The 14,494-nt window shown below is 36.4% G+C and overlaps 1 protein-coding gene across 3 annotated transcripts in view; it reads right to left on the reverse strand.

Moving 5' to 3' along the window:
* NCAM2 (neural cell adhesion molecule 2) overlaps positions 1-14,494 on the reverse strand; it is a 186,958-nt gene that overhangs the window by 69,952 nt on the left and 102,512 nt on the right. For all 3 annotated transcript variants that reach the window (XM_035116298.2, XM_035116300.2, XM_035116299.2), the window contains 2 exons: positions 13,180-13,340; positions 10,935-11,080 (listed from right to left, as the gene is read on the reverse strand). In XM_035116298.2, the coding sequence (XP_034972189.1) occupies positions 10,935-11,080; positions 13,180-13,340 (307 nt within the window). The remainder of the gene's footprint in view (positions 1-10,934; positions 11,081-13,179; positions 13,341-14,494) is intronic.

Genomic DNA, 14,494 nt, shown 5'->3' on the forward strand with positions numbered 1-14,494 from the left:
ACATTATACAAATGTAAAACCAGAATATTGAGAATTGGTTCCCTGCTTTTTCATAACATAAAGTAACATATCACAAAGAGATTTGAAAATACTGTAATAGTTATTTTCATTCTAATCAGATTGACATATTATATTGAAGATATCCATGAATAATGCAGATGTAAAACACTTAAAAGAGTAATGCTGACCTACATGTACCTAAAGGCTGTGCAAACTACAAAATGCAAGTAAACTGTCTAGCATAGTGCAAAGAAACAGAAGGGCTAAATGTTTCTTCTTATAATGACACAATTGCTAAAGACAGTCAATGTCTTGGTTTTTTTAAAAAAAAACTTGTGAGGCATTTGCTTTGAAACTGCAGGTAGCCTTTAGATTTTGTAGTTTTATTGAACTTGTTTCAAAAACTCTGCAATAAAAAATAATAAAGGGCATACAATGTTGTAAAGGAAATTATAATTAATTCATCAGTAGCAAATACAGTCTAGAGAAAGGCACACCAAAGCCCCCCTGAAATGAATGGTAACAATTAAGCACTTAAATCCTGCTGATTTCAGCTGTATTCAAACATGCCTAAGGTTTTGTGATTTGTAACAAGTGGCAATTTTGTGTATGCAGAAAAATGTGATACTGACACAAAGTTTGGATCTAGAGCTCCTTCTTCACAGTGTCATTCTATACATCTGCTCAGATATAAGTCCCTCGGAGTTCAATGGGGCTGTCTGTCATCTAAGTGGGCACAGAACAGCAACCTCACAGTGCTAATGGCAAAATGTAAAAAAAACTGAATTCAGATATCATCCAGTGCTGGGATGCCTGTGACCCTTCTGAAGGACTCAAGGTCCCACCAGGCTCATTATAATGACCAATATAGAATACAGATCAAGAGGTCTAGGACCCAGAACCCAGCAATACGGGGGTGAAGGCTGCTGCACCATAGAAATAAGAAAGTGGTAAAGAGTGGAAAGAGAGGTAGATACATCAGTAATATGCAGATCCCAGTGTGCCTATGCAGAGCCAGCTGTAAAGGGGTGGATCTGCTTATCTATGGAATACAGCTAATGCTCGTCCTGTAAACAAGCAAGACCACCCACACACATCACAATAGATCAGCTTTCGCCTATGGCACAAGTACAAAACATGAACTAAATGTGCAGGCAGAACCATTTGCTGAACAATGAGCCAAACTACAGACTACACTTTGGGTCATATATATTCAGGAGAAATAAAAAAATTAAAATAATCCTAGCAAGCATTTGCACTTTTTGTCAGATGGGCAATCTGAGATTAACAGTGTGTAGCTCAAACAATGAATCAGTGAATCAATGGCAGAGATATCAAAACACATGAGTGAAAATACTATAAAAATTGCCAGTTGCATTCAAGTAATCATACCCACAAAACTCATCCTTCCCCCATCACACACCACTGGCTCTAAAAAAGCTAGCATTCCTTCCCCCTTTGTATTGTGTGCAGCCCATATACTCCCCTGACAGTTCTCATCCCAGTTATTCCTCTTCTATCCCAACCTGGAGCAGCCACCTCTTTCTTACTTTTGTGATGCCAACCCACTACTTGCCAATTATATTGCCTGTAGTGCTGCCAGTACAGTCTGTGTTTGCCATTAGAATGGCAGCTCACACATTATGGGAAGGTTCTGAATCACACAATGAGCCAAAGAACATAAAGCAGGCTCCCTTCTTCAGACCTTTGATGAATGTATGACTAGCAGGGTGAGCAGAATGAAAAAGATAGAGGATCACCCTGCGCCCCTGCTCCATGCAATGTTAATCATATGAAGGTGAATGTCTGACCAACGAACTGAAACTAGCATGGGGGAAAATAAAAGAGGATGCCTTAACCCCAGTGTGGCTCTCCTTTATTACACATAGCACAACAAGACAACAAGAACCCGCCGACAGCATACAAATAAATATGGCTATCTCGACCCAGCAATCCCCCCCCCCTCACACACAAACAAACTCATTGCAGTCATCTGAAGTCAACTGACAATGCCCTGGACCTTCCAATCTTTCTTACTGCCAATGAAAACTAATAAATGAACAGAAAGGGAACCTACCCAATATGTCACAGACACAAAAACCTTGCACATATCACTATGTAAGAGAATAGGAGTTTACTGCCCCCCTCTCTCCCCCTCTCTCCTCCCCCAACCTGATACTGGTACTGACTACAACATAAATGTCTCATATCAAATATAACTGATCTGTAGAAAAGGATTTATGATCTGAAAACACAATGTACTTTTGTAACCCAATAATTTTTTTAAAAAATAAAAACCATTTAAAAAATAAGACCAGAAAGTGACTATAAATGAAAAACAAGTTAATATAATAGGATATCGTACAGGGCTACAGTGGGAGGGGTAAGTAACCTTGGGGCAGAACTTTGCACAAACTTCCTCTGACCACTTTCATTGTTTCCATAGACTTTTTAGGGCATGCAAGGGCTGCAGAAGACAAAGAGGAAAAAATAAAGTTTGGATGTGTGATCTGCCTTACTCTTCTCCACCCACTGAACACAACTCACTGGTTTAGCTGCTATTTTTATCTTGCTACCCATTTGCCTTTTTATTTATTCATTTATTTATTTATTTATATTTGATACATTAGCATATATAAATACATTATTTATGTGCTACATATGGATTTCTGGGCCCTTACTGAGCATATAAATAAATAAAATGAATCGTCCCTGAACCAGTGTCCATGGGTACTTTGATATACATGTGGAGTATGTGCTTCCTGTTTACATTACATTACACGCTCAAGGGGAATCTAACAATGAATGGTAACCACTATTCAAATTAAAAGGGAAGTTCTTACAGCCAAAGCCCTGTGACTAGAACAAAAGCCATAAAAGGTTGAAGGAATGGTGGTGATTACACAAAGGAAATTTTAGAAATTTCATTTCAACTTTTGCCCCTATAATATGGATATCCACAGGCTACCTAGGACTTATTTTGCTTAACATTCATTGAGACTGGACATGGTTTTTTAAAAGACTTTCATTTGTTTTAATAATAAAAGCTAAAGGTATATATAGACCTATCATTTGAGTTATGTTGTTAAATAAACTAATATTTGACTACAAAGCTGTAATACTTTTTCACACATTGTCACCACTTCCAATGCAAGAAGAAATACGGTACATTTCATGAATATGTTGCATAAAATCTAATATAAAATAACACAACAAATGTAGTTTTGTTACTAGTAGAAACAAACATTTTCTCCATCCACAATATTGAATTTAACTATACATATTGTATTTGTTTATTGCAAAAATACATATATATATTCTTTAAAAAACAACAACCTCAAGGCAGTTTACAAAATGAAATTATGTGAGGAAAACATCATTAAAATACAGTTATGCAATACTATGCATATTCACCCATAAGTAAGTCTAGGACTTACTTCTGATCAAGCATGCATAGGATTGTACTGTAAGCAAAACAATAGCAAAAAAATAAGGCTAAGAATATAGATATAAATATGATAAACAGACATAGAAGAACACTTTTATTTTAAGAATAAGGATCAGACTCAATATAATAGGGTCAGAAAGCTGTCCAATTTACTTTCAAAGGGTTATATCCAACAGTGGACTTGCTGTAGCCTAAGCAATCCTTTCTACCAATTGAAACCCTGTATATATTCCATACTGTTCAGAGGGTCCTCCAACTCTCAGGAGAAACTCTTGGTGGGCATGAAGGGCTGCACTGGATAAGGTGGATTTGACACTACACAGGGGAAAGGAAAATAAGAGCAGACACGACAGGGATGTAGGCTACTGGGCAAAGGTAACAGTCCCATCTGTTAGTCTGCCTCTGTCCCTACCCACCACTGGCATGTGAGCTCTGGGAGACTGCCTATGAGAGACTGTAGTCCTTCAGCAGAATTTCAATCCACTTCCAGAAATCTTACTCAGAATTGTATTCAAAATATATTCAATAAATTTGAGTGTTAGTTTCAAGAGTTTTTGTTTTAGCTCTGTAATTCTTTTATGCAAACATCTTCAGGATTTTTGGATGGCAATCAGTCTAGAAATGATTTTATTAAATAAATAATTAACTCATTTAAGTAAGTCAAAGAAAAGCAACCCAGGTGATTTGTATAACCAGCAATATATGTGTTGTTGCATTAAAATCTATGGTTCTTTTTTGCAGTAAAAGGGATAACATCATAAAGTTCTCATATTGATCATTTTTAATTAGATGGAGGATAATATACAATGTGAGAAGAGCTGTAAGCTGTAATGACTACAGTACTTGGATTACAATATCTTTAATAAGCTTGTCTTCTTTTGTAGAGATCTCAGTGTCCATACGTAAATTTCCACAGACAATTACATGACAGAGTTAAAGGACTAGAACAAAATTATTTACAAAGAAATAAAATTCAGAAAAGACGGTGGCACTTTTATTTGTTCCTGAGTAAAAGTTTGAATTACTGTTATTTTTAGAATTCTGTATAACAACTACATAACTATTGCACTATAGGTTGATGTTCGTAGCCATAATGCATTCTCAAATGCATTTCTGTTATCAACATGTTCACTTGGTTTAGATCTAAAGAATGCCATGTGTCACCAGCTATAATGACAGGAAATAGAGCCCCAGTATGTATAATACTGCCATTTCTCAAATGTATGATGTATATGACAATATTGGTTTCTTGATTGTACTACAATCTGTCCCCCTCAAAAAGGCAATATTTATTAATAGCAGTCATCAGGAATTGAGTACCTATAATTGCCACAAGTATAGATGGTAGGAGAGCCAAAGCAAGATGATGCCTCAATCGTATACTTAGTTCTTCACTGCTACTATTTAATTCAGCTGCTGTTTAGTTCAGCAGGCAAAAGGTAGCTGGCTGAGAAAGTCAAATATATGGTTTACTCATGTTTTCAGGACCAGATTTTACTGATTTTCAAAAGGATCCAGAATCCTGATTAAACAGCACTGTATTTGAAGTCCATGAAATATATCTGTTTGCCAAGAAATGTATTGCATGTTGTATGGTTGATGAACTAGCATCCACAGGAGAGATAAATAAAACAGTACAGACACTTGCAAGTCAGGCTTCACTGTCAGACACAAGGTAGATCAACTCTAGCAGTAAGCTTGTTCCTCAAGTAGAAGAAAAGCAATGGAGACAAAAAGTGCTAATCTGAATTGAAGGTGTTATGAAAATTCCAGAAGTTGAAACAGATGGCCAAGACTTCCTAGGCTGAAAGCTACCTTTGATGAGCAAGGGCTGTTATTCACAACAGCCACCAATGTGGAGAAGCTGAGGGAAGCTCCCTTCTGGGTTATGGATGCAACATTCACAACATTCCCCACATTCTTCTGGTAAATGTATTCTATCCATGCACCTGTTGGAAACAGCAGAAAATTCCAGAGTATTGCCATATGTATATTCCTTATTGTGCACTGATTCAGTCATGTTACACCTGAGTCTTGCATTTGATTGTGATTTTCCCCCTAAATGAAAGACCTTGAATGGAGTCTATAAGTGCAGTTTATTTCTCAGTTTCACGCAGGTACTAATCATTGCAACATGCTACAATTTCCTTAATGGGTTTATATACTTTCCCCCTTCAAAGGGAAGAAATAATTTGTAGTCACCCATTTAAGAGTTGATCAGTATTTAGGTCATTATATGAAATCTAATCCTGAAGGAAAGCTGTTTTGTTGCTTTGGCTTTCTGTCCATCTGTAGACATAGCAGCTAATTTTAAAGATTTCAAAGTAGAAATATCACTTGGTATGTACTGAAAATTGCCTGATAATTATCATTACATACAGGTACAATAAGTAATTTCTAAAGGACATGAGACATAATTTAAGAAATGGTAGCAATATGAGACATGATTAATCACTGCTTTATGCTGGTGTTTTCATGCAACATTTTGGTTGGTTATAGAAAGAGGTGACACAGGGCATTGTACATACCAAACCCAATACTACTTCTTCTGTTCTTGAAAGAGCCGGCGTTGGTGCGCCTGTAATTGTAGGAAGGTAAAAAAGGAAAATAATGAAGAAAAATGATACTTTAAATGTTGTTTTATTGCTAAAAGAAAGTAAAGAAGCATCAGTAATCATACTGAACAGAAAAAATAAAGGGAACTATATTGATATAAGGATACTAAAAACTTCACTGAAATATGATATCAGGTACTGTCAAAAACTGCTCTGAAAATTCCAACCGTACAGAACACATAGGGGTGTAAGAAGCTGCAGGGAGGCAAAATAGAAATCAGCTCCTTCCCTGTTCAATTGACTAAGGTCTCCATTAGTGGAGCAACATCAGCTGGATTCTATCCTTTATGTTTATTATTTATTTATTTATTAGATTTATATACCACCTTTCATCAAAAGATCTCAGGGCGGTTCACAAGATAAAAATGCAAGATGTTTCCACTGGTGTTTCGAAAGCAGCTCAGTATAATCTAATGCTCCAGTTTTCATTAATCTGTGCAATTAGACTATTTTGAACAATCTGCAGGTGTTTAAAATATAGAGGCTTGAGATAGGGAGGAAATTACTGTATAGGAAACTAAATTTCTTGAACAAAAGGGTGTGGAAATGAAGATGACAAAGCAGAATTCTGTAAGAATTACTATAAGAGTTCTACAAATGAATAAAAAGTACAACCATAACATTTCTACATATTTTTTATGGAGCTAGAAAAATAAAAACGCATCTACAGGTTTCTGATCAGAAGACACATTTGTGATAAAATTAGAGCCACGAAAGTTCTGCATATTGGGCTCCTTTGGGAAGAAGTGCAAGATAAAATGTAATTAATTAATAATAGGATGTTACCCTTCATTTTTCATACTCAGAATCAAATAACTTGTCCATTAATTTTAAATGCTCTGGATATGACTTAGTTGGATATATCAGTCATAATAACCAACAATGTCTTAAAAAGGTCAGTTTCACTGATCATGTTATTACACTTGCAAGAATCATGAGCACACATGGCCTTATTAAACATCACCTTTAACAAGCTACAAAGATGTAAAATAAATATTTGATAATGCTCTTTAATGTATTAAGTATATTTTTCATATTATTTTATTTCATGTATTATCAGTGCATTTGTACTGGCAACCATGCCAACTATATTTACAAATGCACAATTATTATTATTATTATTATTATTGGGGGGAGGATGCAAAAAAATGGTTCTTGGTGGATTACTGATACGTATCACAGTATCATTTAATCACTGATTAGTAAGTTCATGCTGTGGTAGCACTTGGAGACATGAATAAAAAATGTCATTTTTAGTAATCTAAAGCAGTATTTGCCATCACAATACAGTCCAAAATTCACTTAAGATGATGTACCGTACTAAGACTGGTGCTGAATTTAAGGGAAAACAGCACTTGCAGTTAAAAACGTATACCACCCCACTTCTTTTCAGTTATCCAGTAGATCACATTTGATATTCAACCTTTCAGCATGTATGTGCATATGCTTTTTCAGCTGCATTCAAACATGCCTAAGGTTTTGTGATTTGTAACCAGTGGCAATTTTATGTATGCAGAAAAATGTGATACTGACACAAAGTTTGGATCTAGAGCTCCTTTAATGACTTGACTGGTAGCCATATGTGATAAAGAATTCCATGCAGTAAATGTGTGGAATTGCAAGACAGTGAGTATGCTGCTTGGCTGAGTGGAGAAACAAATTTCTCCAGCAGCCTGATTGATATAAACCAATTTTCTTTTACTAGTCTGTTAAGAGGGTATTGTCTGCTGTTTCCATGCTTGCTGTGGAAGAAATGACTTCACAAGACTATTAGCAGGCTAGTAATGGGGGGGGGGCTTCTTTATAAAGTGAAATCATGCCCCCCATTTAGTTCTCAGTCTCCCCTGTTTAACTCTATCCCTTCTACTGATGTTCTTGTATAGTAATTACAATAGTTTCAACAGCAGAAATAAACAGAACCTATAAAAATTGCAACAAACAGAAACATACTTCACATTAAATTCCAAGAAAATAAAAGGATAGGACTTGCACCATAGTAATAGGTTAGCACATTACAGAATGACCAGGTATTTTACAGCCTATCCCCTGTGAGGTTCAATGGCCGGAGGGAAAGGAATATAGATTGCTTGTATAATACAATGTGGTACATTAGAGTCAAGTGATATAAATTAAGGTCTACTGTACACTGTTAATTTCCCCATATTTGACATGTTAGTCATAACCTTACAATTATTTACACAGTGCACAGGACTGGAAACCTATTGAAACTGACAATGAAAAACCTTGCCAGGTCATTTAACTGAGTACCCTGGTAATATATTAAAGTACTTATTGGTCCTCTCGCAATAAAAATGCCCTAGCTCCTTTCATCTCAACTGTAAACAAAAAACAAAAAAAAACTTAATTGGGTGTTATGTACTGAGCTGAATCCTAGAACAATAGGATTCAGAAACAGCGGGAGCTACCCAATCCAACTCCAGGTGGAAGTGAATCCGCAACCTGATTGGCCTGCTGGAGCAGCCAATCAGGCGGCTGGCAGAAGTGAATCTGCTACCTGATTGGCCTGTAGGAGCAGCCAATCAGGCTGCAGGCAGAAGTCAATCCACAATATAATTGGCCCACAGGTGTAGCCCTGAAGTAGCCAATCACGCAAGGCCCATTGTGTAAATAATGTATATAAGCAGATGGTTTTGGGAAAAGAGCCATTCTTCTTCTCCTCTTCTCCTTGATGACTATGAGCTGAATAAAGAGCATGAAATTCACTCTCGACTCCGAGTACATTTCATTGGGCATGGGTGGATTTTTAAAAAGAAAAAAAGAAAGAGATCTCCCCGCCCTGTAGGTTGACCTGGTCAGCCCTTGCTACTCTGATATCTTTTCAAAATGAGTTGAAAACAACTGCTTTGCAAATCTTTTTCTAGATCAAGAGTAGTCATTTCCTTCAGGATTTCTTTACATGATTCTATTTTGGATTCTATTCTTTGCATCACCATCAGATGGTCTAGAAGAAACAGGATGAGAACATGTATTGAAAAACTTATTACAGTAAAGTTCAAGGACAGAGTCAACAAAAGCCAGAAAGGCAGAAGCAAAGAAAGCCCAATTCCAAATAACACCATTTTATACCCAGTAAAATACTCGTGAGAGTACGTTTAATAGGCATAACCAACTCAGCTGAGATCACTGTAAAGAACAGCTCCAAACAGAAAAAACCAACATCTTCAAAATAAGCACAATCCTTGGAAGTACATAGTTTCAACCACCTTCTCAAAGTATACTAGCACATGCAAGATAAACTTTGCCAGTTGCTATAAAGAATAACAATTTATGAGAGGAATCATATCTACAGTGGTGTACAGGACATTCGACTTTGCAATAATAGCAATGAAATCTGATACCATGTTGTATTGCTGTATTGTGTACCACAAGCCTTAAATGTTGCCAGTAAGTGTCATGTATGCCTTGCAGCTAGAGGCAACATTGTATGTAAAATGTAAATATTTCTAGTCTTTTGCTATGGAGAAGTTACATCATTAAGGGTATGGTCATCCTCCTTACACAGCTTGAGGCCTCATGTTTCTAGTTCTGGGATATAAGCCAAATCAGGAGTATACATAAATTCCCCAAAGGACATCTATCTTATTTGTGGAACATATTTATCTTCACACAAGGCATGGGTATCATATAAAATTTGCTATAATTCAAAGAGGTCACTATTAGAAGAATTCTAGTGGAAGATTCAAGACATTAAGAGAATTTTAAAAAGTATAGTAGTACGCACATATAATCGTTTTCTTTAGTATTTACCTCTTGCTTTATTATCTTAATGCTCTCAAAGAGTGTTATGGTATAAAACAAGCAATGTTCAATAAGCTCATAAAACTACATTAAAAACACCAGCAAACAGGTCCAACAAAATAATTAATAATAACTAAAGCAGTGGGGAAAAAGAATTCAGAGCTGCAAGGAGGTTGGTTGGTAGCAAGTAAGGGAATATGTGCTGGGACTAGGGTTAATGGAGAATTGTACATAAATATGAAGACTGGAATTTGCCATGAGAAGTCATTCTCAACACCACGTCTTACTCATTTCCAGCAGCTATAAAATTTCATATTTCCAATATAATCTTTATAGATATATCTTTATAGTTAGGTATCTTACGACCCATTCTTTCCATATTCTCTTGCATTCCCAACAAGATCCATCAAAACAATATCATATTACAAATAGCCCCAAATCTGAAGACAATGGGGATTCTGTATAGCCACATAACTAGATAGTTCTTTCTCATAATAATATGTTCAAATTATCCACAAAATACTCAATGTGACAAGCCCTACAGATTTTGAAGAGAGCACTTCGCCCTGCAGTTTGTCTTCAGGGTTATACCTAGATAAAGCATATCAAGGGAGCATTTTTAAAGGGGAAATACTGACATTCTAAATTACAGGGGAAATGTAGAGAAATGTCCTATATAATTTCAGCAGGGAATTTTTAAGAGATTAACAAAGTATTCTTACCCATGCTTATTCAGAAGAAAATCTTACTGAATTCAATAGCACTTACTCCCTGTAAGTGGATATAGGACTGCATTCTTAAAAAATGTTCCCTTATTTTGGATTGTCTGATCTATGTCCAGAAAACAAGTTTCAAGGAAGACCATTTCCCTTAAAGTCTGTGGAACTGCTGTGGTTAAGTATTTTCTTTTTATTTTCCTCTCTGCTGGAAAATTGCAATTCCCACACTATCGTATAAATATATTGGAAACAAAAAGTGCCAGACTCAAAGTTATATTGGTATTACACCTTTCCCCCATCCCCATTTTTTCCCAGTAATAAAGAGATATATTTAGCCTTTATTCAACATAATCCTGATTCTTAAAAAATAATAATCAAGGGAGACTATTTTACCTTGTCACCTTCAGAGAATGTGATTCCATCAATTGCTCTTTTCCAAGTAATTTCAGGGACAGGTTCTCCTTCTGCCTCACATATGAGGGTAGCTTGGCCATTTTCAAAGGTAGTTTCATTTTTAAGTTGTATTATTTGAGGCTGTACTGTTAGAAATATAATTTATATTATTCATTCTTGATTTGAATAAATATGAACAATGCTATTTTTTTAGCTAGAAGATTTATAAGCTACCTTTCATTGGTACCAATACCAATGACGATACAACATAAAATAAATTATTAAAAGACAATAATAAAAGAAAGCATCAGGGAACAAAAGAGCAACTCAACAACTAAGCAGAGGAAAAGACTAAAACACTAACTAAAAAGGATGAGTGTGTATGCCTTCACTTAGCACTATGTTAGTGTTGGGTGGGTGGGATTCCACAAGAAGGTTGCAGCATGGAGCATAGGCATAGGCAAACTCGGCCCTCCAGATGTTTTGGGGCTACAACTCCCATCATCCCTGACCACTGCTCCTGTTAGCTAGGGATGATGGGAGTTGTAGTCCCAAAACATCTGGAGGGCCGAGTTTGCCTATGCCTGCTCTATCATGCATAACTTCAAGTCTCCCCTAGCAGTGGAATGCAAGGAAGAGTACTTGACAATTGGAAAACATATTTTTTTTTGTTCTGAACAGACATACCGTAAATATTTAGCAGGACACACAGAGAGAAAGGGCATTATTGGAAGTGCATCAGTGCCCCAGGGCTTTCCTCTTATAGATTGTGCTGAAATTTGCTATTAACTGGTTTCTGCAGGTAACTATGCCAAACTTATTATACTCAAATGTATTACCAATTGAGTGCCACTTCCCATGAAACTTCAGTAACCTGTGATAAATTAAATTCTGCGCATGTGTGGTCTAGCTTTCATCACAGTAGACATCCAAAGCTAGCAGATTTTAGGTGTGCATGCAGACATTGTTTAGCGTTAAACCCATACAGGTGGTGAAAACATTAACTGCTGTGAAACCAAGTGAATTTCTGAAACAGGCTTGTAACTTACAAAAGAAAAGAATTTAACATAGTCGACTAAACTAATCAGATTTATTCATTTGGCAACCATTACAAATTTGAAAATACAAGGAATACATGTCGTTGACAACAAAGAATCTTGTAGAATAGTAATACATTAAATCAGAGGTGGGGAAGCCTGAGTGTTTCCTCTTTCAAAATCTAAAATTTAGCAATAATTCAAGTCCCCTTCTAGCACTAATCAGATCATACTTTTTGTAAGACTGAGTACATGTAAACTAGAAAAGAAAAGAAAAAATAGCCATTGAATAAATGAAACTGGAAATTTCGGTGTGTGATTTTACTAAAAGAATGAAAGTTGTATTTCAAATTTAGAAAAAAAAAGTTGCAGCAAACCCATATAACTTTAAAAAAGTGGTCTTCTTCAATGCTTCAGTTAACTGCCACAGGATTCTCATAGTGCTGTTTGTGCTTACTGAGGAAATGGGGGGAGGGGTGTTTTTCAAGATAAAGATGGGGTGGGGATTTCCTACTCCTTTGAAACATTTCCCTCACTGTGTTAAATAATGCTAAAGGCATTTGGAGCTATCTTCTAGTTTCAAATCAGAGTGCTTGGCTACAATAAAGCAGGAAAAGGGGTAATGTCTCTGGGTGGTCCTGCATTTTTGCCAACCTGACAGGCACTAAGCTACTCAAATTCAGCGTTAGAAATAATGGCAGGTTATAGCATCATTGTCCCTCCCCTAGGTTATCCTAATGAATCCTTGGGGATTAGCATCAGGGCTGGGAGGAGAATCACAATATTATAATCCCCATTCCCTGAGATATGTTGCCTTATGGAAAATCTAAGTTTCCTTTAAAACTCCTCAGAGTTTACAAGTTTGCTTATTCTCTCCCCCCCCCCACCTTAGGTGACATTTCTGGCAACTTGGACATATGTCATACATCAGGCATAGGCAAGCTCAGGCTTCCAGATGTTTTGGGACTGCAATTCCCATCACCCTTAGCTAACAAGACCAGTGGTCAGGGATGATGGGGGTTGTAGTCCCAAAACATCTGGAGGGCCGAGTTTGCCTATGCCTGCCATACACCCTTGCACAGGACCTCCAAATTTGTCTGAAATCTTTATGTGAAATTCAGTGGCAACTTTAACAATACAACAATAATTAGAATATGTACTCTAATTTTGAACAGAGTTCAAAGGTAGATATAGCAAGCAATACTTACCAAAAACTTGAAGAATTGTCTGATTTGTCATCTTTCCCGCTTTATTTCTTGCTTCACAGATGTAAGGTCCAGCATCAATATTTTTGATATCTCTAATGGTCAGTTCTGTATTGCTTCCCCTCAGTGCGTATTTTTCATTTTCCTCAATGCGTTTTCCTTTCCTGAGAGACGAAAATGATTTATAAGCACAAAGCATACTTTATCATCTGATCTAAAACAGGCAAGCATTTCAAAACAATATCGCTGTTATTATTTGGGATGTCTTGGGCAAGATAAAGTGACTAACATATTAAATAAATAAATAAATAAATAATGATAAATAAGAATACGAATATATCCACGATCATTTCTAGTACATAGCATACTAGTGTCAATAGTAACACACAATTTCTTGGTTCACTTGCACATGTACAGTGCTTTTTTATTTTTGCAAGGCAATTCATTTTAAGAGGGCTCACTGAATAATTGAGGACTATGCAAATTAATTACCTATCTCCTGAGGTCAAATTATTTATTAGTTTCAGGTAAATTCAATATAACCTCACACATTCCAACCTTCCTACTGGGTGTATGCCTCCAGTCACGAGAATTTAAATATATTCTCACTGTACTACTGAACTTACTACCCAGAGTCACTTCATCATGACCTGTGGCCAATTTTGTGGCCAATCACAAAATCGAACAACTAACAGAATAGATGTACTTTCATAGGCTCCATTCAGGCAGCACTTTATTAGGTCTTCCTGTCATTGCCATACCTGTTAATTTTCATGTTTTATGAGACCTTTGACATGGCATAAAAGCAACTTTTGGAAATCTACTGGAATCTAGCAAAAGTTTAGCATTAATTTACATGTTAATATTTTCTAGAAATATAAATCAGTTTGCAGCCCTGGAAACATCATGGAAGCACATGGGTGGGGTGGGGTGACGTGTCCAGTGACATTTGTTCTTGTGTTACACCATGGCCACTGGTGTGAATAAATATGAATACATTTTGAAAGCTTGTGTTAGCTATTTCTCTCCTACTATACTCAATACAGTGGTACCTCGATTTATGAACACAATTGCTTCCGGAAGTCTGTTCATAAACTGAAGCGTTCATAAACTGACATGAACTTTCCTACTGAAAGTAATGGAAAGTGGATTAATCTGTTCCAGATGGTCCGCAGAGTACTTAAACTGAAGCGTTCATAAACTGAAGCGAACTTTCCCATTGAAAGTAATGGAAAGTGGATTAATCCGTTCCAGACTGGTCCACGGAGTACTCAACCTGAAGCGTACTTAACATGAAGCATGGGTGTAATTGGTTCCA

This window comes from Zootoca vivipara, chromosome 4 (genome assembly GCF_963506605.1).
Source record: "Zootoca vivipara chromosome 4, rZooViv1.1, whole genome shotgun sequence".
Classification (NCBI taxonomy): domain Eukaryota; kingdom Metazoa; phylum Chordata; class Lepidosauria; order Squamata; family Lacertidae; genus Zootoca; species Zootoca vivipara.